Source organism: Setaria viridis, chromosome 3 (assembly GCF_005286985.2).
Source record: "Setaria viridis chromosome 3, Setaria_viridis_v4.0, whole genome shotgun sequence".
NCBI classification, from domain to species: domain Eukaryota; kingdom Viridiplantae; phylum Streptophyta; class Magnoliopsida; order Poales; family Poaceae; genus Setaria; species Setaria viridis.
The window spans coordinates 2,330,458-2,353,463 of NC_048265.2; the positions used below are offsets into that span (position 1 = coordinate 2,330,458).

The following is a 23,006-nucleotide window of genomic DNA, read 5'->3' on the forward strand; positions in this document are numbered from 1 at the left end:
CTCACTGTGGATTTGGAAGTTGCTATCGCTGATGTCGTGCCTGCATACATGCTTATCTTCATCCAGACTGGGCTCTGGTGCCTAGCGTCCTGTCATTCATCTGGACTATGTGATCCCATTCTGTTGTGCAGGTAGGTCTTTTGATGCAGCTTCAGCTCTGTTCAGTGTTGTTCACACCAAGTTGCATTATTTTGGCCGCACAATTCTCCATGGTGGTGCTGGCGCAAAATATAGAGCAACTGCCATGTAACTAGTGAAAACTGCATAATGTGCTCTGGAAGCTATTTTGAGGCCGCTTGGTTGCTGGCCTCCACAGGCCACGCCACGCACGCCCGCGCCGCAGCCTGCGGCGGGCTTTCCAGCAAATGCTATTGACTGTGCTGTGGCGTGGGTACTGTAGTTGTGGCAAGCAACCAAGCACCCCCTTTGTGCAAGGACTTGGTATGATGTCGCTGCTGCTAGCAGTCTATTGGGTATGGTGATGTTGCTACGGATTCGCCTGCCTATATACTTCTGACATCATCAATGTGTTTCTTGGTTTTGATTATAGAAGTTGGCTATTCGCTCCAATTTCTCCTCAATACTGATTTCTGCATGATTTGAGTGGGAGGTGGGCAGGTAAGGTCCAGTAGCAATCTTGGGCTCTTCCTTTCATCGCTCGGAAAGGATTGCAAATGATCCTGCATTACGTTCTGCATCGTCACAATCCTGACCTATCAGGGTGCCTCTGGGTTCAGGGTTCCTCGTGCTGACTGAAACAAACAGCAGCAGTGGAGCTGCAGGTGAACATGCTAGTGTGGCTATTGTGAATATTGGCCCTGTTCTCTGAATATTGGTGTGTGGAAATATGTAACCTCATAGTCCTGAAGAAAAGCGAGTTGCCGGAGAGCACGAGTTACTGTTCACGAATGAAGTTGAACACCTGTGCGCTCACGCTGTAAAAACATTTAACTTGGGGAGGCTGACCGACCGTACGGCCGCCCCATGCCACGTTGGGTCGACGCTCGACGGTGCCGCCGTGTGGACCTCGTGCTTCGCCGCGTGGGATAGCCAGGGCAGGCCGGAACGCATCAGTGTGTACCCGTGGTTTCCCTCTCACATCATCGTTCCTCTCTGCTCCCTTCCGCTCGGTACCTCCCTCACCATCTCGATCGAGCGTGGCGCCGGCGAGTGCCATGGCCCCATTAACACTGCTGCGCTGCCCCGGAGGGTCGCTCGCACCAGCTCCGGCGAGATTTCCAGTGGGCCCCACCGCCTGCGGAGACGGCTGATGAGCTGCCGCAGCTTTCGTGGCGTGGCCGGCGACGGCGAGAGATCAGCTGCCACGGCCACGTTTGCCGAGGCATTGGTTGTTGGGCACGGGCCTCTGGTCACTGATCAGCCTCCGACACCAAACACCACTAGCGAGTTATCATCTTGGCTTAATTTTTGGATCCATAGCAGAAGCACGCCAGCACAGTAGGAAAAGGCTACCCGTCCTCAACCACATCTGCGATTTAGCCATTCTTTGTTTGCCATAAGATTCGCTAACACAATTTAGGTTTGTCACAGATTGCCTATTGTATTTGCATGTGCATATCTCATTTCATTTTACTTTGATTCCTACATGCAGCAAGCTGTTGTCCATTGCACGGTTCCTCTCCAAAATTCAAGGTTGCTTACATCTCCATATACATCTTTATTTCCATTATGTGAATTCATGTTTACTTACCCTACCTGGTTGTGTCACTGAATTGTATTTGCCCATAATTTGAGTAGTTGTATTAGGGAGGATAGCCTGTTTAGGAATAGGAAAGGTATCATGACTAATCTATAGTTCTTGAACATCTCTTGCATTTTCCTGTATATGTTAAGTTGCATACCTATATCTTACATTTTATCAATTTTCATTGCTGATTCTACCTTGTTTCTACATCTTGCTGCAATAAGGAGTAAAATGTGATAGGCATACTTGAATGAAATGCATGCAGATTTTCAGACCAGTTTTGGGCGACGTTTCCTTTGGACTCAACTGGCCTATAACCTGATAAACATTCCAGTACATCATATCCTGCTTTAGTCGCATGAGAAGTCTGCCAATATATACTTTTTTTTCGCTAAATTATAGTTTATAGGAATATCCTGCTTAAAGATGAATGACCACCTTACGTTTTCTCTCACGTATCTTGTTTGGTTTTGGAACCAAATGGAGCCCGTTCTATTTTTTTTTATCCAACACATCTCGTGTTTAGTTGAAAGGGATGGGTCCAATCCATCTCGTGTTTGGTTGAAAAGGATGGGAGGGGTTGATTGGATGTCATTTTAATACCGTTTGTAAATGTCTATAATTTTTTTTATCCATCCTTCTTCTCCAGTTCTCCCCATCGGCCTCCCCCGCCCCTCCCTCTCTCTCCCCACGCCGCCGCTAGTCCCTCCAGCGTCGGCCGCTCCCTCCCTCCCCGTGCCAGCCGCCGCCCTCTCCCTCCCCGCGTCGGTGGCCGGCCACCATTGCTGCCTCTCCCGTGCCTGGCATCACCCCCTCCCTCCCTTCCCGCGTTGACCGCCGCTCCTTCCTCTCCTCGCGCCGCCGGCCGCCGCTCCTCCCTCTCCGCGCGTAGGCGGCTGCCCCCTCCCTCCCTCCCCACTCTGGCCGTCGCCCCCTCCCTCCCCATGCCAACTCGCTTGCACGCACGAACGGAGAGGGACGGCGTTGATGTGGGTCAAGTGCGTCCGCTCGTTTTGGACAGATGCATTCGACCCGCATCTGAGGGGAATATTTCCCTTAGGTATGGGCCCAACCCAGATGCATTTTCAACTAAACGCGGGTTGAACCCAATTCAACTCCCAAAGCAAGCACACCCTAAATGTTTAAAAACAGGGGGTCATATACTCATATCTTCATTGCTTACAGGTGTCATATACTCATATCTTCATTGCTTTTTCACGTGTTATACGGTGAGGGTGAGTGCTTCCATAATTCAACTCAAATGCTGTCACTGAGATAAGAGATCATGCCAATACCACTGTTGTCAATTCAATAATTTATTATTTTTATACACTTGATAACATAATCACTGTGATTTTAAGAAACAAAGTACCAGTGTCCTGTTGGCAATGAATCTATTTCAAGAATCTTTTCTCCTGCACTTCTGCCTTAGGCCTTTGAATATGACTGGGGATAGATGGAAGATGGATTAAGAGCTGCATTTTATAGTTTAGTGTGTTTTTCCTCCCCTCCATCACTGAAATGTCAAAAGGTTTTCTATAGTTCAAGAGAGCTGAGTTCGTGTCACGACTTACCACTACGTTAGTATATGTGTGAAGCAACCTATCATACTGTCAGAAACTGAGAACACACAGCACGGAAGCAAATTTAATGTCGGTGTTTTATACCGCCGATTAATGTCGGTGTTTCATACCGCCGATTAGAGATTACACGTCACGCTCTCCTCACTTCCGATAGCTAGCACACAAGAGATAAGGAGTTATACTGGTTCAGGAAGATCCCTACGTCCAGTTTTAGCAGGAGTCGTGTTCCTTGATCGAGTGCACTGAGCTTATAACTGGGTGCTTGTAAGTAAGCGATGTGTGGGTGTGTGTGTGTGAATAAATGCGAGCCCAAGAAGAAGGAGGCCCGGTTCCCTTTATATAAGCCAGGGACCGGGCGACAATGTTGAGAAATGGAGGGGATCCCCGACCTCAGAGGTCGGGGGTTGTGGCTTGGTCGGGTCTTCTTTACACCAAGAGGCTTCCTCATCCTATCCCCTTAGCTGGTCGTGGGCTTCACACGCCTTGTACGGTGGCTCCTGTGCGGCATGGGCCGCTTATGCATGGCCTGGCCTGCTCCGCGGTGTGCCCCCGTCCAGTCCCCCAGCCCCGTGGCAGTGGATAGGACGAGAGCCGTTGCTGATATCCGTGCCGATGATAAGTAGGCGGGCCTTGGACAGGGCATACCGCTCGTCCTGGCTTTCCCCGAGTTCTTTAGTGCGCTCACGGTTGCTCTCGCCATAACGTCTGTCGCTGGCTCCACCTCGCAGCGGGACCGTACCGGGCCTGGTGCGGTGGCATGGCCTTGACCTTGACGGGTCACCCTGGCGGCGAAGGCGATGATGGCGTCAGGGCGTGTGGGCACATACGACCGCGCCTGGCCTCGCTCTGCAGGTCATCCTAAGCGATCCGAGAGGTGTAGTCTCACCCTCGGACCCCCGGTTCTAGGTCGGCTCCCCTCACCAGGTCATGTCTCTGGCATGAGGCGGTCAAGGGGGCCACGCCCTGCATTTAACGCTCCTAGTACGGCGTCGGTCACTCCGCAGCGCCGTGGGCCCCTTGCTGGCCCCACCCCCGATCTGGCTGGATAGGAGGACCGTGGCCCTCGGCTCCCGACCAGGAGGTAGGCCGCGGCATCTTTTGGGCCGCTTCCGGTAGGCCGCAGCGTCTTTTGGGCCGCTTCCGGCACGTCTCTTGCTGTTGGGCCTTTGATCTTTTTCGTCCTCGGACCCCCGGTTCTAGGTCGGCTGCCCTCAGGTCATGTCTCTGGCATGAGGCGGTCAAGGGGGCCACGCCTTGCATTTAACGCTCCTAGTACGGCGTCGGTCACCCCGCAGCGCCGTGGGCCCCTTGCTGGCCCCACCCCCGATCTGGCTGGATAGGAGGACCGTGGCCCTCGGCTCCCGACCAGGAGGTAGGCCGCGGCATCTTTTGGGCCGCTTCCGGTAGGCCGCAGCGTCTTTTGGGCCGCTTCCGGCACGTCTCTTGCTGTTGGGCCTTTGATCTTTTTGCGTCTGGTTGCCTGGTTGCCTTGTATCCCTTACCCGGGTATCCCTTACCCGGAGTACCCTGTTAAGGGAACCTGTCATTTAAGTTGTGTATCGCTGAACTAGCAGGTTTATGTCCAATGTTATTAGGGTCTGACTACCTATGGCAAAGCATATTCGGTAGTAGTAGGTTGATCCCTGCTTATTTGATTATGTTATGTATGTGCGAACTTCATCTGTATCGAACGAAGGTAATTGATGGTCCCAAGTTCCAATTGCATAAATTTTGGTGACTCCTTTTAAATTACGTAATAACTCTTTCAGAATGTATGAAGGTTTGTAGTCAGTTCAATTTGTTGTTACTACAAAGTGTTCTAATTTGTGCTCAGGATATCTCATAAAAAATCTCACGTTCCTTGCAGATTCTCTCTACCTTGCGTTGGCTGCTGACCACAAGTCGTATGCTTCCTGCTTTGTGCATATCCTCTTTCGCTTCTAATGAAATTGTTGATGTACAGGAAATGCATTTATAGTAAGTTTGATAAGGCTGCGCACCAGCTATACGTACGAGAGGAAGAACTACCGGCCCTCAAAAAGAGAGAAAGAACTACCGGTGCTGTTCAATACGTACAAATTGAATTTGTCTGTCGCTGCCTACTGTATTCTCTTACTAGTGTAGACTGATGCTTGTAAATTCGCAATGCCGCTGCAGCACCTGCCATCGATGCCGCAGTTTTCTTTCGTTGGTCGACCGGCTTGTCAGCGACATCCACCAATCCCTTTCGTATGTGCAACATACATCGTAATCAATCGAAATGCAAAGCCTAAACCAAGGAAGATACGTAACATACGACATACGAGTACATACGTTGTTGTGCATACAGTATACACTCACATCGCAAGTCATGCAGTATAATACAAACGTGTCCACACAACAAAATACTGTGCGCTCAGAGAGAGAGAGCGAGGGAGGGAGGGAGAGAGAGGCCCTGCACGCGATCGAACATGAACACAACACGCACGAGAAAGAGAAAGAGATCGAGTTGGAGGGCGGAACGCCAGCCGCGCTCAGAGCATCTTGTAGTTGACGACGGCGAGGAGCACGGCCCATGCAACGGCGGGCTTGGCGAGGTCCCCGGCGACGGGGTTCACGGCGCCGAACCCTCGCGCGCACGCCGCGGCGCCGGCGGCCATGGCCGCGCAGCACGCGAGGCCCGCGAGCACCGCGCCGTGGCCCAGCACGAGCGGCGCCCACGCGAGGGCGCACGCCAGCCGCGCCGCGTAGGGGAGCAGCGTGGCGGCCGGGCGCGCGTGCAGCCCGCCCTCCGCCCACGTCATCCACGCCGCCACCGCCAACACCGCCTCCGACGCCACTGACCCGGCCCGCACGATCGCCACTGTCGACGCCGGCGCCGCCCTGTGCGCCGCCGAGCCGGTGGAGAGGAAGAAGGACAGCGCGGCGAGCCCGGCCGAGAGGGACACCGCGGCGGCGAGCGACCGGAGGCCGCGCCGGGCGCCCGGCTTCCTCGAGCTCGGGTCCCGGCTGGTGGGTGCGCCGCCGGCGACCGCGGCGTTCCTGGCGTCGTCGTCCCTGGCGGCGACGCGGTGGGTCAGGCCTTCTTGCGCGGCGGCCGCCATGGCTGATGCGATCTGGAGAGGCTGCTAGGTTTCCGGCCGATTTGCTTGGTCGGCGAGCGCGATGATCGTGAGATGGGAGGAAGAAGAGGTCGATCTAAATACGTGCGAGGTCTGCTCGCGTGTGGACACGTGTGGCGGGGAGGTGGCACGTGTCAGAGGAGGCTCTAAACTATGGGGCTCCATGGCAGGTGACTGGGCGGAGTGAGTGAGACGGAGCTTCTGGAGCTCGAGGTGACTAGGACCACGACGCCCGACTTGTGCCGGAGCGGAAACTATCGGAAGAGGAAGCTGCTAGTTTGTATCGAAAGAAAATTTAGACGAGAAGAAAAAAATTGATCAAATAATTATTTCTTTTCTTTCAAACCAGCGTCATAATAGATGTTTCCGTTCATGTTTTAAGCTTGCCACTCACAATTTAACAAAAATTGAACATCTCAATCATGTATGTTGATGTTGAAATCATTTTATAGACATACAGGACATACTATAATTTGCTTCTCTTTCTTTTCAAATGATCTTTACCATCCAGGTTTGGTTCCGTAGCGTGGTAACAAGATCAATTATACCACCGATCTCCGGTAATTCCCATATTGTCTGTTAACCGCCACTTATTAAAAATCATCTTGATTTACACTTAAACTATTGAGAAAACATTACAAAAATATTTTTGGTTGCTAGTTGACACGTTCAACAAACATTTCAAATTTTTCATGATGATTTAATCGGATCAGGAACAATTGATACTGTTTTATTCACAAGATATGAAAATGTATGAAAAAATTACAAAGAATTGCCAAAATAGCCTTCTAACATGAAAATATTGACAAATACATATCACCCTTCAGAGCCGGGACGGGTCAGGTCGAACTAATTTTTAGAGGTAGTCCGATGGAGCCGTCCCCAGAAAATGTTGAACTAGCTTTACCAAAACGTTATATTACATTTTGTAAATATTGAACACACTGTAAGCCGTCTGTAAGCATTCAAATGGAATGATGAAAAGGAGTGACTTAGCAAGTGAGCGAGGCATATAATGGCGTACATCAGGTGATAAGACAATAAAGATAGCTTCAAATGCACATCCGGTCAATTTAAATTTTGAACACAACTGAATAGCCGTTCACAGAATCACAACCCAAGAGATGATATTAACAACAAACTAGTCCCATGAGTATAAGGCCGAACATCATGGTAATCTCATCAAAATCGAACGAGCTGGGCAGAAATCACCTTTCAATTGTTTGCATACAGATTACACTTTTAATGGAACACTGGGCTAGTAAATGAGGTATTACAATGGAAACATGGTGAAAACTGTGCGGGGGCATGTTTGGTATTCTTGTACTTTTCTTTCCCATAGTAAAAAACCAATGCAAGTGTGAACCTCCTCACCAAATTGCAGCTCGGGTCGTCTACTTGGTGGCACCCAGCGCATGCTTACTGAACAAAACCAGCAGGTAGCGGGTATCAGCTTCAGCCATTCCTTTGTTTACTGTTGGCAGCACTACAATAGGGCTTCAATGTCCATCTCAACGAAAGTGCAGGGATCCGGAATGCCGAATTTCCTTAGCACCTGCAATGAACACAGAATGCGACTAAGAACTCAAAGAATACATAGTATGTCATTAAATTTGGCAAATACACTGATTAAAAGTGGGTTCATGATGCCGTTTTCTTATTCTCGGAGAGAATATCATTCACATTAAAAAGTTCTTTTTTCTGCAAGTACTATTTATATTAACATAGATTGCCTATGGAATCAGAGAAACTAATATAATTTAAACATATAAGATGGCGCTAACTTCATTCATTTCATCCTCAGAAAGCCATTCATATGAAAGTTAAACTACAGGGACACAGACAGCCCAGGCTAATCACTGCATATCGTTCGAGATCGAGGCAGAAGTACCTCAGCATGGACAACTCCCAAGTAGCCAACCTGCTTGCCATCACTTGTAACAATTTTGCATTGTCTTTTCGGGAAGAACTCAGGTTCCTACAGAAATTAGATCAGTACAACTCTCGACTGCAAAAATACAAGGCAGTTTTACATAAGTTATATGCTTACATTTGTAGGAACATAGTACTTCTCGCCAAAGTTGACATGCGGAGCTCTGACAACTTTGACAATACTATCCACCAATCCCATAATTTCCTGAATTTTTTTAAGTTAGACTAGGCCTGCACCGAAGCTATGTAAAATCCATGCTTATACATACTTTATTTCTTATGTGCATACCTCAAATCCAGAAACCCTATTGCAGTACAAAGCTGCAAGCCGGCGATTATTAGAGGCACCAACATCGCGTGAGGGGTCCAGCGTCACTACATCACCAACTTCAAAAATCTATAATAGTAACCATTTGAAATATCAAAACCATAGCAGCAGTAATCATTTGGTAATACACAATGCTAGAAGCTATCTGAAAGCTCTCCATTTCCAATCAATCATGTATTAAAACTAAACTCTACCTGGGTTAGACAATTACTCTCTCTGATCCCAGACATTGGGCATGGTCTCCAAAATGGCACTTTCACTGGTAATATTCTAAACAATATGTCTTTAAACAGAAAGAGTTTTATATTTGTAACGTATTTTCAAGATGAATCCAGTACATAATTCTTTTGTTGCCAATCCATGTGATTTTTTAAATATTATGGCCAATATTCAAAAGGAAAAAAAATCCTATATGGACTTGTACTGGGGATCAAAGGTAGTATCTGAAAGAGGATATTATGATGCATTCACAATTCAGGGTGCAATCATCAAATCAATTTTAGTTTAGCAACTCTGGATGCACATGTAAAAGTTACAAGCTAAAATGTGTTAATTTGTCAAGATGATAAAGAGGATAGTTCTGACAAATGACAATGTTAAGTTGGAAGAGAAAGGGAAAGGACGGGCAAATGACACTACTGAAAGCAACAGAAAGTCCTCTTTACTGAAATTTTGATGTGCGACAGAGCATTCCATAATTGATGTCCTTATTAGTTCTCTTTGAAATTTCTGTTGTTGAATTGGGACCCAAACAAACTGTGAACTGTATGCTAGCTCCTTGTAAGTTGATTGCACTATATATGAGTATGTAACAATAAGTCACATGAAAACACCACAATAACACTATATTATTGACACTAAGCAGATATAAATTTGCTTCTTCTAAAAAGTACCTTTATGGGTCTTGGATGGTCTATATTATGTTTCAGTGTTTTCAGTAAACACGACATCAGACTAGTTCTAACAACCTGCAATGTAACAGGTAAAACAATGATTATGGCAAACATAATATAGAAAAGAAACAAATGACATTGCAGAACAATGTAAATCTCATTTGCAAAATCAAATATGGACAGCATGAAAGTGTTGCCTGTGCAAAACTTGCAGCATGAAATGAAAAGATATGGCTGCCAAGTCAGGTAAACAGTCAAAAGTTATAGGATTACAAGAATATACAATAAATTACATCTAAGTAACAGAATGATAGAACACCAGCAAGATGCGTCATTAAATAGCTGCAGCAAAGATAGTTATCCTAGCAATTAGTTCATGAATTAACTTGTTTTTTATGTTTTAAAAAAGGCAGTAGTCAACCAAACATTTACAAAGTTCTTGGACTTTAGGAAATTGAGAACACATAGGAGAGCTCACTGATTGCTGCATTCAGCAGGGGGGAAATTCAAGTCACAAAGGGTACAATTGTCACCAATTTACCTCAAATTCAGAAGTGCGAGGGTTTGCGATAATGACTGCTTTACTTTTGTCGTCTGTTCTGTTCAACATGTCAAAGTTTTCTTCGTGTGAAGACAAGATGAATGTGAGCACCTCCATATAACCAGCTCTTGCAACCTGCCAAATGTTTTCTCAGTAAAGATCAATTGATGAACAGATAATGGAACAGGAGCAAAATACCACAAAGAGATACACCTCAGCACGAATTTTATCTGAGAATCTGTTTAATGGCTGCCTTCCTCCTATAGTCATACACTTCGGCTTTGATTTTGGCACATTGTTGTATCCATAAGCTATAGCAACATCCTTTGTAGAATCAAAACAGAAAAATAAAACAAAATGTTATTCAACAACAGTGAATATTTAGTTAACATTTAATAGAATAGCTAGAGAACTGCAGATTATAACCTCCACCAAATCACGAGCGTGCAGAATATCACTTCTTGTTGGAGGAACAGATACTGAAATCCAAGGCTCACCCTTCAATGAGTGACTTTCAGCTTGCAGTTGCATTTTGTTCAAAAGACAAACAACCTACAATTTCATATACACAGTTGAATCATTTGCTCCATTTCCATGCTCAAACAAACTTTAAATCAAGCGCACAGGAGAAGAAAGTATCACATGACAAATAAACGTCAGTTCACCCTAGTTCTAGATACAGATAATGCACTTTGCATAAATAATTTAAGTATATGAGAGATATTAATATATATATATGATGATGATGATGTTGTATATGAGATATTAAGAAAAATCATTATTCAGTTATTAATCCAAATATGAATATATCCTTCCGAAATCTTTCAGGAACTTAGTGTACCTGTTTCGCATCCAGGGAGATGCCAATAGGCCCAAGAATGTGAGATAGTGGAGCCTCCATTTTGTAACATGAAAGGTCAGGGTACACAGTTTTGCTGCCATCATGATGTACCACTTCAACTGGTTCCACTTCAAACTTATTCTCACAATACTCAGAGAACATGGTAACCTAGAAATATAAGCAACAAGTGTACCGATACAATAATAAGCTCAAACTTCATTTGAATGGGAGGACATGTTTCTCATCTATAGCACATCACTCACCATTGTATTCAAAACAATCTTTGCTTTGGTAAGGTCAGTAGCTGTACATTCAATAAAGACATTTCTTGTCGCAAGGGTGATAGCTGAATGTGCACCATTGATGATAGGAGGTAACGATAATACAGTCCTGCAAAGTATTGCAACGTCATCTGTGCAGCAACACCAGTATAACCAGTTTCTATATCGTAAACATTAAATAAAGCATGGCACTGCTGGCTAAGCATGGGCCACTTCCTTGGCAAAATGAATATGCTTAAGAGAACAGTTTTTCCTGGAAAACAGACCATGTTTTTGTAGATAAATTTCCAGAAGTGTTATATAGTCAATGTGCCAACAGATTTTCTTTCAAGTTAATTGTTTTTTTCCTCTCTAGTAACTATTAATCTTTCATGATAAGATCATAGGCCTTGTGAGAAAGAGTTCGAGAAATGAAATGATAAGAGCATGTCATTGTTTTACCTGTTGCTATCATAGATAACAGGGTACACCGGAGAATTCTCAATTATATGCAAAAACTTCTTCAGTTTCATGTCCGACTGCCAGAAATCACGAGACGTCAGTAACAAATATATAGCGGCACATCGCACCAAACAGGATATCATGATTCAGTCGAAATTTAACGGTTGTCATCCTGATACATGGCACTTTTTAGTGAACAATGGCACAACAAACATTCTGATATAGCGACTTACTTTATAGAATTCCATCAGTTTATCAGCTCTGAAGCTTTCCTCCTGAATCATACAAAAATTAGAACATTGAGTTCAAAAATGGTGCCTTGCCAGCACCTCGCTAAAAACTTTAGTGATGAGCTGAAAACAAAGTATATATAACATAAAACACCATCTGACTGAATTTGATAAATTATTTTTACCTGCTTTAATGGGACAAAGTTGATTTCATGTGGTGGTAGAGCCTGGGGACAAAAAAAATCAAATGATAGTGTGAAGGAGTGAAGCCAACAGTCAATGACAGAAACAATCAATTGAACACATACAGATAGGAACAGTGTGCATGTCAATGACAGAGACTTGCCTAAAAGGCACATAAGATTATACCAAAGGTTGAAAGCAACGTGATAATTTTACCTCATATGAGAAAGGAGCTTGCAGGGTATCGAGATCATGGGTACCAATAGCAACCAGAGTTCTCTTCCTGATTTCCATCATGGCATGGCCGAGTTAACTGCTTATTAATCTTCATCTCAATACAATGGAAAGCCAAAGGCAAAAAGATAAGCTATACCTGCAAATATTTTGGTGGAGTTTGTCTTGAAGATCAATGAAACTGTTGTATCTTGCTTCATCAAAAGTTACCCCTCTTAGGACAGCACAAACTATGTGTGGTCTAATTTGTGAAGTCTGGAAAAAAAACCAGCAAATCAAGGATTTACATTAACAGACGGAAGAAATAAGAACATAATCTGTTACAATTTCGAGAATATAATCAATGTTACCAAATACAACATAATAATCTTAATGTGTGGGCATCTGCTTCTAGCTTCTAGAATAATTAGTAATAATAGGTGGATATCAAAATCATGAATATGTTGATGTCAAGGCATTTAATGCAAGCTTTCAAGTTAAGATATATATAGAATTTTTAGCAGGATATTACTTTTCTTCCTTAAAAAATGCCAGCTTCCATGTAATCTCCATTACTATTACATGGCATTCCATATCCAAAAAAGAAGTAAATGGCTCAAGAGCATTGCAGGTTACGACAGCGCTACTCTGCTGTTCATTTTGCTCTAAAACCCATATACACTATTTAAAAATAGAAAAGTGAAGAATTCTAATATTAATTATCTTCCATGTTTTTTCTAGGATAATATTTGGAATGTGCTATCCAAAGACCATGTAGGGGCTTGGCCTGCCCAGCTATTACCTGTGGTTTAACATGCATCTGAAGCATTGAACCACGAGGGATGGAAGAAACTCGGAATACAGGGATTGCTTCACTCCCAGTGAAAACACGAAGCGCTCTAGATAATCCTTCAAGACATAGCAAATCGTATCTGCATATTGGAAATCATATTAATCACATGAAGCACAAAACGTCAATGTGTGCTTTGAAACTAAAAACTATCCACAGCTGAAGCTAATGGTCCATGAAGTATAACTGAAGAATGAAGCGAGGATCAACGAGCCAGACAAGACACATTCTACCGATAACTATGCAATAGATGAAATTTCCATCCATGCAACATATTGGACTGGCAAGCTGAATGAAATATGCTCTAACGAAGTTCAATTATTTTAAGTCTGAAATCAACTCAACATTATGCTATGTGCACATCCTCATAGAACGTTCTTGGATTAGATGTATCAGTAAAAGAAATAATGAATCAGCAGAAATAAAGCAAAAACCAAACATGGTTCATATTTAGCTCAATACAACAATGAGTTTACTTAGTACTCCATACATACTAAACTCTCCATGAACCAAACAACTGAACTAAAGAACAGATCTCAGTGCAACACAAATTAGCTACCAGCCAGCTTACAATCAACTATGGAGTAGATGCCTGCTTACAATCAAATACAGCAAAAACAGCTTTCAGGCATGTTCTCTTTGCCTTCGTTTTGCGTAATTAGGCACATTGTGTAGTACATATTAGACGGTTACATTCAAATACACCATGCACCGCAGGCGTGACAATTCAAGGCATGATGAGGGCACAGGGAGGGCAGGACCCAAAATAGAATAGAACTATAACCATGTATACCCTGCTACAACCACGGCAACCAACCCATTCGACAGGCAAAATCTGTCACAGGGGGGTGGTGTCACCTGACCTACAATTTAGCATCTTTGCTAGAGATTTTTAGTTGATCCTTTATGTGTCTCAAAAACCGAATTACCCATATTTAATTGGTGCACGATAATGTAGTTGCTCAGTATTTTCATGTTCCAAGTTTTCACCGGTTTTCGTTTGCTGGATACCCCGCAGCATCGATTCCGTTGACCAGAACAAATTCCACTGACCTGTTGGCGGGGACCTCTATCTTGTAGATGACCTCGTCGTCGCCCTCCACATCGCCGTCATCATCGAGGTGCTTCTCCTTCCTGATAATAGCCTTCTCCGTCGTCTGCGCACACGCACAAACCCAAAACCCCACAAATTCAGACACCAACACCGCGGATGGGAGAGGGAGCCCGCGGAGAGAGATGCTCACCACATCGTCAAGCTCGATGCCGAACGCGAAGCAGAGCAAGTCGAACTCCTCCTGCGCTGCAGCATCGGAAAAGCCACGGAATTGTTTACGAGTTCCCGCGGTGGGGACGGTTGGGGTTTTGGGTGGAGACAAGAATGAAGGAAGATAAGCTTACTGTAGGCTCGGCCGAGGGCGACGAAGAACCGGTCGCGGCCGACGCCCACCGTCGGCATCGCGGCTGCTGAAGCAGATACGGCAGCGCTCCAGGAGGCGGCGGCAGGAGGAAAACCTAGTAGTGAGTCGGGGGCGACGAGGACGACGGCGGAGGCAGTTTGTCGGGAGAACCGCGGGCCCGAGCAGCTACTGGCCCAAACTTGGAATGCTCTGGCCGGGAATAGAGCCCAGAACGGCAGCAAGTAGTTGAAAGCAACACGCTGGGCCGGAGAGGGGGGCTGCGGACCAGCCCAGATGTGCAATGGATTTAGGCCCAGTTGCCAATCTGCTGCTCTTGCGATCCATGTCTGTTCTTAGAAGAGTAGTTTTTTATAAGATTTTCTTAAAGCAACGTTCTTTATATAAGATGAATGAAGGGGAAATAGATAATTTTTTCCCAGCTTTCATGGTCCATCACGCAGTCCTATGATCCACTCTCCACCGTATTTCAGACAGTCATGCCATTTGCGGCTACTCGCTCCATCCCAAAAACAAGTTATTTTAGATTTATCTTAAGCCAAACTTTCTCAACTTTGACCAAATTTATAGAGAAAAATATCAATGTTTATGGCATAAAATATGTATATTATAAAATATATCTCATGATACATCTAATGGCATTTATTTCATACTATAAATATATGTAGTTATTTCTATAATCTTAGTCAAACTTAGAAAAGCTTAACTAGGACAATCCTAAAACAACCCTTTTTTTTTACAAAATGAGTACCTGTTACCTCTAAGTGAGAAAGGGGGAAGAAGCCATCCAGGTTCCAAATAGCCATTAGCTTTTGGACCCTTGGTTTTCCAAAATCTAATACCTACAACTACAAGGTGGTTTTCAAAATCCCTAGCTAAAACCAATATGGCCTAGGTATGGACAACAAAACCTTGGCCACCAAATGCTTTAGAATTCACACGCCCATACAGATCGTCGATTCCCTCACTTTGCCTCTTATTACTAGGAGGTGTTTGGTTCCACGGAATTTAATTCCTGTCACATCGAATGTTTAGATACTAATTAGAAGGATTAAACATGAGCTAATTATAAAACCAATTGCACAAATAGAGGTTAATTTGCGAGACGAATCTATTAAGTCTAATTAATTCATAATTTGACAATGTGATGCTACAGTAAATATGTGCTAATCATGAACTAATTAGGCTTAATAGATTCGTCTCGCGAATTAGCCTCTATTTGTGCAATTGGTTTTGTAATTAGTCTATGTTTAATACTCCTAATTAATATCTAAACATTCGATGTGATAGGGACTAAAATTTAGTCCGTGGAACCCCTTCATATTAATCCTCAACTCTAGCTCATTGCCGGGAAGTGATTGCTAGGATCAGCGGTTGTTGGGTGGTTCCTTCCCCAGAAGGATCTAAGGAAAGCTGCAGGATGAAGATGAGGGTGCATCAAAAGATTAGTCACTGAATAGAAGGGGGAAATAGCTTGTAATCATGGTCGCAAGGTTGAAGAAATCGATTTTCGCAAAAAAAAAAAGTTGAAGACATCGATGACAAACTAGAGACGGGTCTACGATCCATCGCTGTGGTGTTTCCACTCGATCAACTAGGTGTTGCAACCAAGCATCCTTTGACATGTGCAGGCGTGCAGCAGTATCTGAGCTGCCCTCCAAGCCAATCTTTTGAGTTGTTTTCTGGATCATTTTTCTTGTGAGAACATTAGAAAAAAAATCAGGAAAAAGTAGAAGAACAAAAAAAGATGGGGGAGACAATGTGTAACCACTTGCATTGGAAGTGAACATGGAACAAACAGAAGCTTAGCCGCATTGACACCCCAGGAAAAACCAATGAAGCTAAAACCTCATCCGATGCAAGCCTTTGGGATCTGTTCGCTTCAGCTTATAAGTCGGCTGAAAAGCTGAAACGGCTGATTTATTGTGAGAGGAAAACACTGTTTGGTGGCTTAGGTCTATTCGCTTCAACTTATAAGCCAGCTGAAAAGTTGAAACAACTGATTTGTTGTGAGAGGAAAATACTGTTTGGTGGCTGATAAGCCGGCTGAATACAGCATGCCTGTCGATATGAGAGGCCAGACATACAACGTAGGGCTCTGCTATACTACCATCCACGTGCATGTATAACGCCTAGCTGAGCTTTGTCTCACTTCGATTGCCTGAAACTCAGTACTTCATCCTCCATTTGAGACCATCAGAAAGAAACATAAACAGATCAGAAGGCATCTTTTAACTAATTCCTCCCTTCAAATCACGTACGGTAATTATCTTTCCATTTTGGGCAGTGAACTAGCTCAACACCTAGGCAACTTATCAACCTGAAGCATGAAGGCAACATTATCATGTTTCGTCGATCGTATCCAAGTCCATTAATCAGCGTAGTCCCTCAATCCATTACAAGCACAGCAGCTCAGGTCAAGAACAGAGACAATTGCTGATTAATCATTATAAGCACACGTACCACCGGACGCATATTATAGTAGATTCGCAAATTTCATAGCTCAATCCATCCCATATATCAACCGTGGTGCATATATCAATCCTAGAAATTCTATTCAAAAAAGGCACCCCATACAGAGTATGTATATGGGTACTATGATAGACCTTTTTGTTGGATGTGGCTTCAAATTTATCCATAAACTTCTAATACTTGCATCTCTTTAAAAACATTCATAATCTTTTAAAATGTTATCATGTGCGGAAGCAAAAGGGTCGTTACTAGTGAAGTGGTAGCTAATGAAAACTACATGCAACTTGCTAAAAAAACTGCATGTACAAAATTGTATTGGAACTTAGTTTTGTGATCATACATACATACAATTTTTAGGTTTATAAAATATTTTAGTATGAAAAGAAGTCGAAGTCGTTAAACATCCAAGAAGATCAACCCGAGACTTTATTTTTTTATCCATTAAAGGAGCATTCCTCCTAGAGTCTCCTGTTCAAGTTCTGCTTCTCATCCATCGACCACGATATGTTCGTCCGCTTACCGTTCACTTTGATACTATACTACCTTCGTCCAAATTATAGGTAATTTTGACTTTTGTAAATTCATAGATTTTGCTATGCACATGTATCTATATTATATCTAGATGCATAGTGAAAGGTATGCATATAGAAAAACTCAAAACGACCTATAATTTGGGATGGATGGACGGATGGAGTATATGCAAGCGTGTGTAAATCAAGCTGTCATCAGCTCTAACTAATCAGGTATGGAGGACAATGAATATCTTACGTACCTACTGTGCATTGAAGTTTGGGTTGGAAAGACTTGAGAAAATTACACTCGATCGGAGATGTTTTTGGAAGTGAGACTTCTTTTGCAAAGATCGGAGCTTTGGCTACATGCGTTGCAGTCACTCTACTCCTGCGGAGGAGGCTCGCATGCATATGTCGAGCTCAGAGAAGATTGGGAGGTCGAATTCGGCCTTTGGAAAGTATTATCCTACAAGTATCTGTCCAACACCACCCAAGGATTCAAGAACAAGAACATGCTCGCCGCCGGCGGGTTCAGCAAGGTGTACATAGAAGTCCTCCCAAAGACCAAGTCCGAGGTCGCGGTGAAGAGTGTCGTCGTATATGCAAGTGGTACCAATTGCGTCAACCGTGGAGCAAGATTGCCTCCATCATCTTTTTGCTACTTTGTATCCGATCACTTTTGTCAAAGAAAATCACTGTTTTAGGTGGGTTTTCCTTGTCCATGGATTCTAATTTTTTTTGTCCTTCCAGTCAGATGCTTAACGAGTTAAAAACTGAGATTGCATTTTAACGGACTCTGAGCCTAGATAACACGTTAGAATATTTTTTCTAAAAAACTAGAATATTTTAAGGATCACCGGAGAAGGAAAAAAAAAGAAAAAAATAAACGAAAAGCGATACTCACCATCCTAATCTCAATTGGACCGACACAGAAACGGCCGTTCAGTTATAGTTTGGGCCAAACCCAATTCGACGATGCTCCAAAAGCCCAATAAGGCCCGTCACGGGGGGCAAACCGGTGAATCCCGCAAACTAAAACCCTACCCCAACCAGTATATATAGCCTCCCAACCTCTTCGCTCTCCCACTCTTGTCATCCCGGCGGCGGCGGCGCGGAAGCAGAAGGAGGAGGAGCAGCTGCAAGCGACGCCGAGGAGCGGCTACCCACCCCAAGCTCGCAACCATGGTGAGCGCCGCCTTCCCCCCCGTGCCACTCCGCTGCCTTGCGCGCTCGCTCTCGCACAGATCTGTGCCGGGGTCTCCTTTGTTTGGCCGCGCGTGGCGCCGCCGCTGTAGATTCGTCCTGTTGCTTCGTTTCTTCTTGTCCGGGTAGGTTGTTTGTCCGCCGCGTGGTGGTGATTCATGGTTCGCTTGGTCGTAGAGGGTGTGCCTGGTTCCTGCGCTCTGGAACACAGGGGCCCGATTCACATGGCCTGTTAAATGTGGTTTCCACTCGGTTTTACAGGGTTGATCGGTTGATTGGGAAAAATTGAAATAATAGGGCTGTATATTGTAGATCAGTTTCCACTTTCCAGTCTTCCTAGTGGGTTGCTCCATGATTTGACTGGTAAGGTGGAGTAATAGTTTTCTGGTGGAAGTGTTTGAGATATGAGTTGTGCAACTTGAGTGCTGAGTCGATGGTGCTAGGAAGTAGACGGTTTGGTTGAAGGGCCCTCGACCATGCATGTCTGGAGTTTTAAACATAGTGTTTTCATGACATGGATTGCTGAATTATAGAATGGTACTTGGAATTGCTTCTTTGATTTATTTGTAATTGGGTTAGCCTGTATTATGTAAATGCTTAGTTATATTGTATTTTATGTACTGCTAGTTATCTTGCTGTTATGTAATATGAAGATGCATGTCCATTTTGTTTTATCCACCGCTAAACTGGTTGTGCTGATCTCTTATCATATCTTAAATGGAGTCTCTTGTAAAGCTCTAGGCAGTTTTTTTGACCCAAATCATGACTTATTGAATATGGTAGTGTGTTGTCTATTGATCATTGTTTTTGTTTACCTATAATCCAGGCTAGGGGTCTGAAGAAGCATCTCAAGAGGCTCAATGCGCCGAAGCATTGGATGTTGGACAAACTTGGTGGAGCTTTTGTAAGTCCACAGCAGTTTCAGTTCTTTGTATCTATGATATTTAGTATCTGTCCAGCAATCTGATATGTCAACTTCGTCTTTTCTGTAGGCCCCCAAGCCATCTTCTGGTCCTCACAAGTCCAGGGAGTGCCTTCCCCTGATCCTCATCATCAGGAACAGGCTCAAGTATGCTCTGAATTACCGTGAGGTTATTTCTATCCTGATGCAACGCCATGTCTTGGTTGATGGCAAGGTCAGGACTGACAAGACCTACCCTGCTGGGTTCATGGGTATGCTCTGATCTTCCAACCTGCAGAAAGATTCTTCCTACCTTTGCTATGTAGTTACTGATTTGTTGCATTTGTTTTTTGGCAGATGTCATTTCCATCCCCAAGACCAATGAGAACTACAGGCTTCTGTATGACACCAAGGGCCGCTTCCGTCTTCACCCCATCAGGGATGAGGATGCCAAGGTTAGAGCAATTCCCTTTTGTAAATTTCTCATTTTTCCTGTTGTGCATGATCTTGTTAGCGTATAGGATACTGTTTTCAGTTGATATACCTAATATGGTTGATTATTATACTCTTAATTACTTGATGTTCTTTGCTATCCGATTCAAGTTTGCGTTGGTTTTTTGGTTCTTAGCATATACTTCCTGTAATTTCATCCTGAATTCTCAAGTTCCTCGCGCCTTCCCAATTTTCAAGTGAATGCTGATTGATGTTTGATTGTTCTGTGTACAGACCAAGCTCTGCAAGGTTAGGTCTGTTCAGTTTGGCCAGAAGGGCATCCCATACCTGAACACCTATGATGGGCGCACCATCCGCTACCCTGACCCGCTCATCAAGGCCAACGACACCATCAAGATCGACCTGGAGACCAATAAGATTGTTGACTTCATCAAGTTTGATGTTGGCAACGTTGTCATGGTGACTGGTGGAAGAAACACTGGTCGTGTTGGTGTGATCAAGAACAGGGAGAAGCATAAGGGCAGCTTTGAGACCATCCACGTTGAGGATGCCCTGGGCCACCAGTTCGCCACCCGTCTTGGCAATGTGTTCACCATCGGCAAGGGCAACAAGCCGTGGGTGAGCCTGCCCAAGGGCAAGGGTATCAAGCTCAGCATTATTGAGGAGCAGAGGAAGCGGGATGCCGCTGCCCAGGCTGCTGCCAACGCATAAATTCCTCAGAATGTGCCTTGAGTTTTGCTATAGCGAGTTTATCTGCAAGGATATAGAACTATCTTCCCAGACTATCCTGTTTTAAGTTTTGCCTGATGGTTGTTGATTCGCGAACATGTGTTTGCAGCTAGCTGTAATGCGACTATTTATCTTATCAAGTGCGTTTTCGAGAACATGTCTCTGGTTGTTGTTTGCCCTGGTTGCTCTGAAATGCTTCTGTGAATTATGAGTGTCATTGTCGCTGTGGTTGTTCGTACTCGTTATGTTAATGTTTATTCCCTGGGATGATATGAATTCTGTTGGTTTAGATTCTTATGGAATCTGTTGTGCCTAAGCATGTGGCGTTCATGTTTGTGCCCTGATGTTCTGAATTCTGTCGGTTTAGTTTCTTAATATCATGTAGAACCGGCCGTGCCTAAGCATGCTGTGTTCATGTTTGTGCCCTCTGATGTTCTGAACTCTTCCCGTTCCTGTAGATACTTGATATCATATCGAAACAGCCGTAACCAGGCATGAATGATCCCTTGAAATTTTTGTGTTTTATCCATATATCAAATAATACGTTCACATTTCTTGTTTGGAGGATCAGTTGTATCTGAACTCAAGACGTGATACTGTGCTGAATTGAATCTACGCGAGCTGGAAGAATCCCCTGGCGATGGTGCCGTTGGCTCCCCTGGGTAGGAACCCGCCGGGGATCTGCTCGTTGCGCGAGCCGTAGAGGATGCGTAGGACCTCCGCCGGCGTGCGCTGGAACCCGAGCGAGTCGTCGCCGGCGCCGAGGATGTTGCTGATGGTGCGCCGCTCTGCTCCCTGCTGCCGGTCGAGCACCTTGACCCCCTCGTCCTTGGCGCCGCACCCGGACATCCGGTTGCGCCACTCAGAGATCCGGCGGGTGAAGTCCGCCACCGTGTGGCCCTGGTACGGCGGCACGGCCTCGTCGGCGCGCTGGTACAGCAGCAGCCGGATGACCGCGTCCTGCCCGGCCTCCACCGCCAGGATGCTCGCCTGGAGCTGCACGCCACCAACAATCCCCGGCCAAGGGTTGGTTAATCCAGCCATTGAATTCAGCAGGCTCGTTTCATTCAGCCATTGCGACTGAGGGAAGGTTTACCCGTTTGGAGAGGAAGCCCATGAGGCTGGAGCTGATGCCCATGGTGGCCGCGGCCGTGATGTGCGGAAAGACGTAGGATGCGAGGAGGAAGTTGACGGAGCTGGCGTAGGGGTCGAAGGGCGGGTCGAGGCGAACGCCCATGGCGTCGTCCATGACCATGGCGAAGCGGTCGGCGCCGAGGTCGATGGCCGGGCGCGGGAACCCGCCCACGGCCTGCCTGATCGCCCTGCAAGACCACGCCATTGCCAATGTCACTCGTGCTGGATTTTGCCGTTCTTGCCTGGGGGGATGGACGATTGTCTGGTACCTGATGTGGCCGACCTCCTGGTACCCGAGCTCGGCGGCGACCTCGGTGGTGCGGAAGTCGAGCGCCGCCTTCCGCGCCCCGGACGGCCGGGGACCGCCGGCGGAGAGGTTGCGGTCCAGGAAGTCGACGCCGCGGCCCAGCGCGGCGTGCAGGAACCACTCCGCCTCCACGAACTTGGCGTTGAGCAGGAACTGCAGCTGCTCCATGTCGCTCGGGTACACCGCCAGCGCGCCGCGCCGCGGCGCCGTCGCCCGGCACCGCGGGTCCTCGGGAGCGGCGGCCGGGGCGCTCGGCACGATGGTGGCCGCGGCGAGCTGCAGGAGGACGGACGCCAGGAGGAGGAGGGCGGCGTCGCGCGCGCGTGCCATGGCTGGCTTGGTTTGGTTGGGTTGGGAGCGGGATGGTCTGCTCGGCGCGTGGATTTGTAGGGGTTAGTTTTAGTTAGTGTGGGTTTAGGAGGGAGTGAGGGGGTAGCATGCGTTTTGGCAAGCCACGGGATGCTTGCGTGGATATGGAGAACTGCAGATTGGTAGATGGAAGTAGGAAGATGATTCGAAATTTTTTCGTCAAATCTAATGGTATTTTCTTCACAATTTTACCATTCTCGTTTATTGCAACCCTGCTCACAAATGAATTAACTACGAATATTTCTCGCCGACAGTTATTTTTTGTTTTATTTTTCCCATATGATTGAAAGTGCCGTGTCAATCAGATTGGGAGAATCTTCAGCATGGCACAATATGGAGATCAAATAAGTCTAGTTGAGTTTTTTTCCCAGAACACGCCTGCGCATCAT

The 23,006-nt window shown here is 45.5% G+C and overlaps 4 protein-coding genes across 4 annotated transcripts; 1 reads left to right on the forward strand and 3 right to left on the reverse strand.

Moving 5' to 3' along the window:
- Window positions 1-5,558: 5,558 nt before the first annotated feature.
- Window positions 5,559-7,287, reverse strand: LOC117849600 (translocator protein homolog). Its single transcript, XM_034731206.2, has one exon. The coding sequence runs from the start codon at window positions 6,369-6,371 to the stop codon at window positions 5,802-5,804; it is 570 nt and encodes a 189-aa protein (XP_034587097.1). The 5' UTR covers window positions 6,372-7,287; the 3' UTR covers window positions 5,559-5,801.
- A 149-nt stretch (window positions 7,288-7,436) lies between these two features.
- On the reverse strand, window positions 7,437-14,679 carry LOC117849599 (phenylalanine--tRNA ligase beta subunit, cytoplasmic). Its single transcript, XM_034731204.2, has 19 exons — window positions 14,521-14,679; window positions 14,367-14,422; window positions 14,176-14,279; window positions 13,075-13,204; window positions 12,433-12,548; window positions 12,276-12,342; window positions 12,062-12,103; window positions 11,880-11,921; window positions 11,647-11,723; window positions 11,188-11,314; window positions 10,925-11,092; window positions 10,510-10,635; window positions 10,297-10,407; window positions 10,084-10,218; window positions 9,543-9,617; window positions 8,611-8,718; window positions 8,440-8,526; window positions 8,281-8,367; window positions 7,437-7,944 (listed from the first exon to the last, which is right to left on the reverse strand). The coding sequence occupies exons 1-19, from the start codon at window positions 14,576-14,578 to the stop codon at window positions 7,876-7,878; spliced, it is 1,785 nt and encodes a 594-aa protein (XP_034587095.1). The 5' UTR covers window positions 14,579-14,679; the 3' UTR covers window positions 7,437-7,875.
- Window positions 14,680-18,550: 3,871 nt separating this feature from the next.
- Window positions 18,551-20,964, forward strand: LOC117849910 (small ribosomal subunit protein eS4). Its single transcript, XM_034731647.2, has 5 exons — window positions 18,551-18,706; window positions 19,551-19,628; window positions 19,717-19,897; window positions 19,983-20,080; window positions 20,352-20,964. Exons 1-5 carry the CDS (start codon window positions 18,704-18,706, stop codon window positions 20,787-20,789), a joined length of 798 nt encoding a protein of 265 aa, XP_034587538.1. The 5' UTR covers window positions 18,551-18,703; the 3' UTR covers window positions 20,790-20,964.
- Window positions 20,965-21,306: 342 nt separating this feature from the next.
- On the reverse strand, window positions 21,307-22,604 carry LOC117849909 (ferritin-like catalase Nec2). Its single transcript, XM_072292524.1, has 2 exons — window positions 21,904-22,604; window positions 21,307-21,803 (listed from the first exon to the last, which is right to left on the reverse strand). The coding sequence occupies exons 1-2, from the start codon at window positions 22,576-22,578 to the stop codon at window positions 21,420-21,422; spliced, it is 1,059 nt and encodes a 352-aa protein (XP_072148625.1). The 5' UTR covers window positions 22,579-22,604; the 3' UTR covers window positions 21,307-21,419.
- Window positions 22,605-23,006: the final 402 nt, after the last annotated feature.

Coding starts and splice junctions, on each gene's coding strand:
- LOC117849600 (XM_034731206.2), bottom strand. CDS start 6,371: ATGGCGGCCGCCGCGCAAGAAGGCCTGACCCACCGCGTCGCCGCCAGG.
- LOC117849599 (XM_034731204.2), bottom strand. CDS start 14,578: ATGCCGACGGTGGGCGTCGGCCGCGACCGGTTCTTCGTCGCCCTCGGC. Junction 11,922..12,061: donor ACTTTGTCCCATTAAAGCAG/GTAAAAATAATT, acceptor TGTATGATTCAG/GAGGAAAGCTTCAGAGCTGA. Junction 8,368..8,439: donor AGTACTATGTTCCTACAAAT/GTAAGCATATAA, acceptor TAATTTCTGTAG/GAACCTGAGTTCTTCCCGAA.
- LOC117849910 (XM_034731647.2), top strand. Junction 19,629..19,716: donor ACAAACTTGGTGGAGCTTTT/GTAAGTCCACAG, acceptor TCTTTTCTGTAG/GCCCCCAAGCCATCTTCTGG. Junction 20,081..20,351: donor TCAGGGATGAGGATGCCAAG/GTTAGAGCAATT, acceptor TTCTGTGTACAG/ACCAAGCTCTGCAAGGTTAG.
- LOC117849909 (XM_072292524.1), bottom strand. CDS start 22,578: ATGGCACGCGCGCGCGACGCCGCCCTCCTCCTCCTGGCGTCCGTCCTC. Junction 21,804..21,903: donor TGGGCTTCCTCTCCAAACGG/GTAAACCTTCCC, acceptor GGTGGCGTGCAG/CTCCAGGCGAGCATCCTGGC.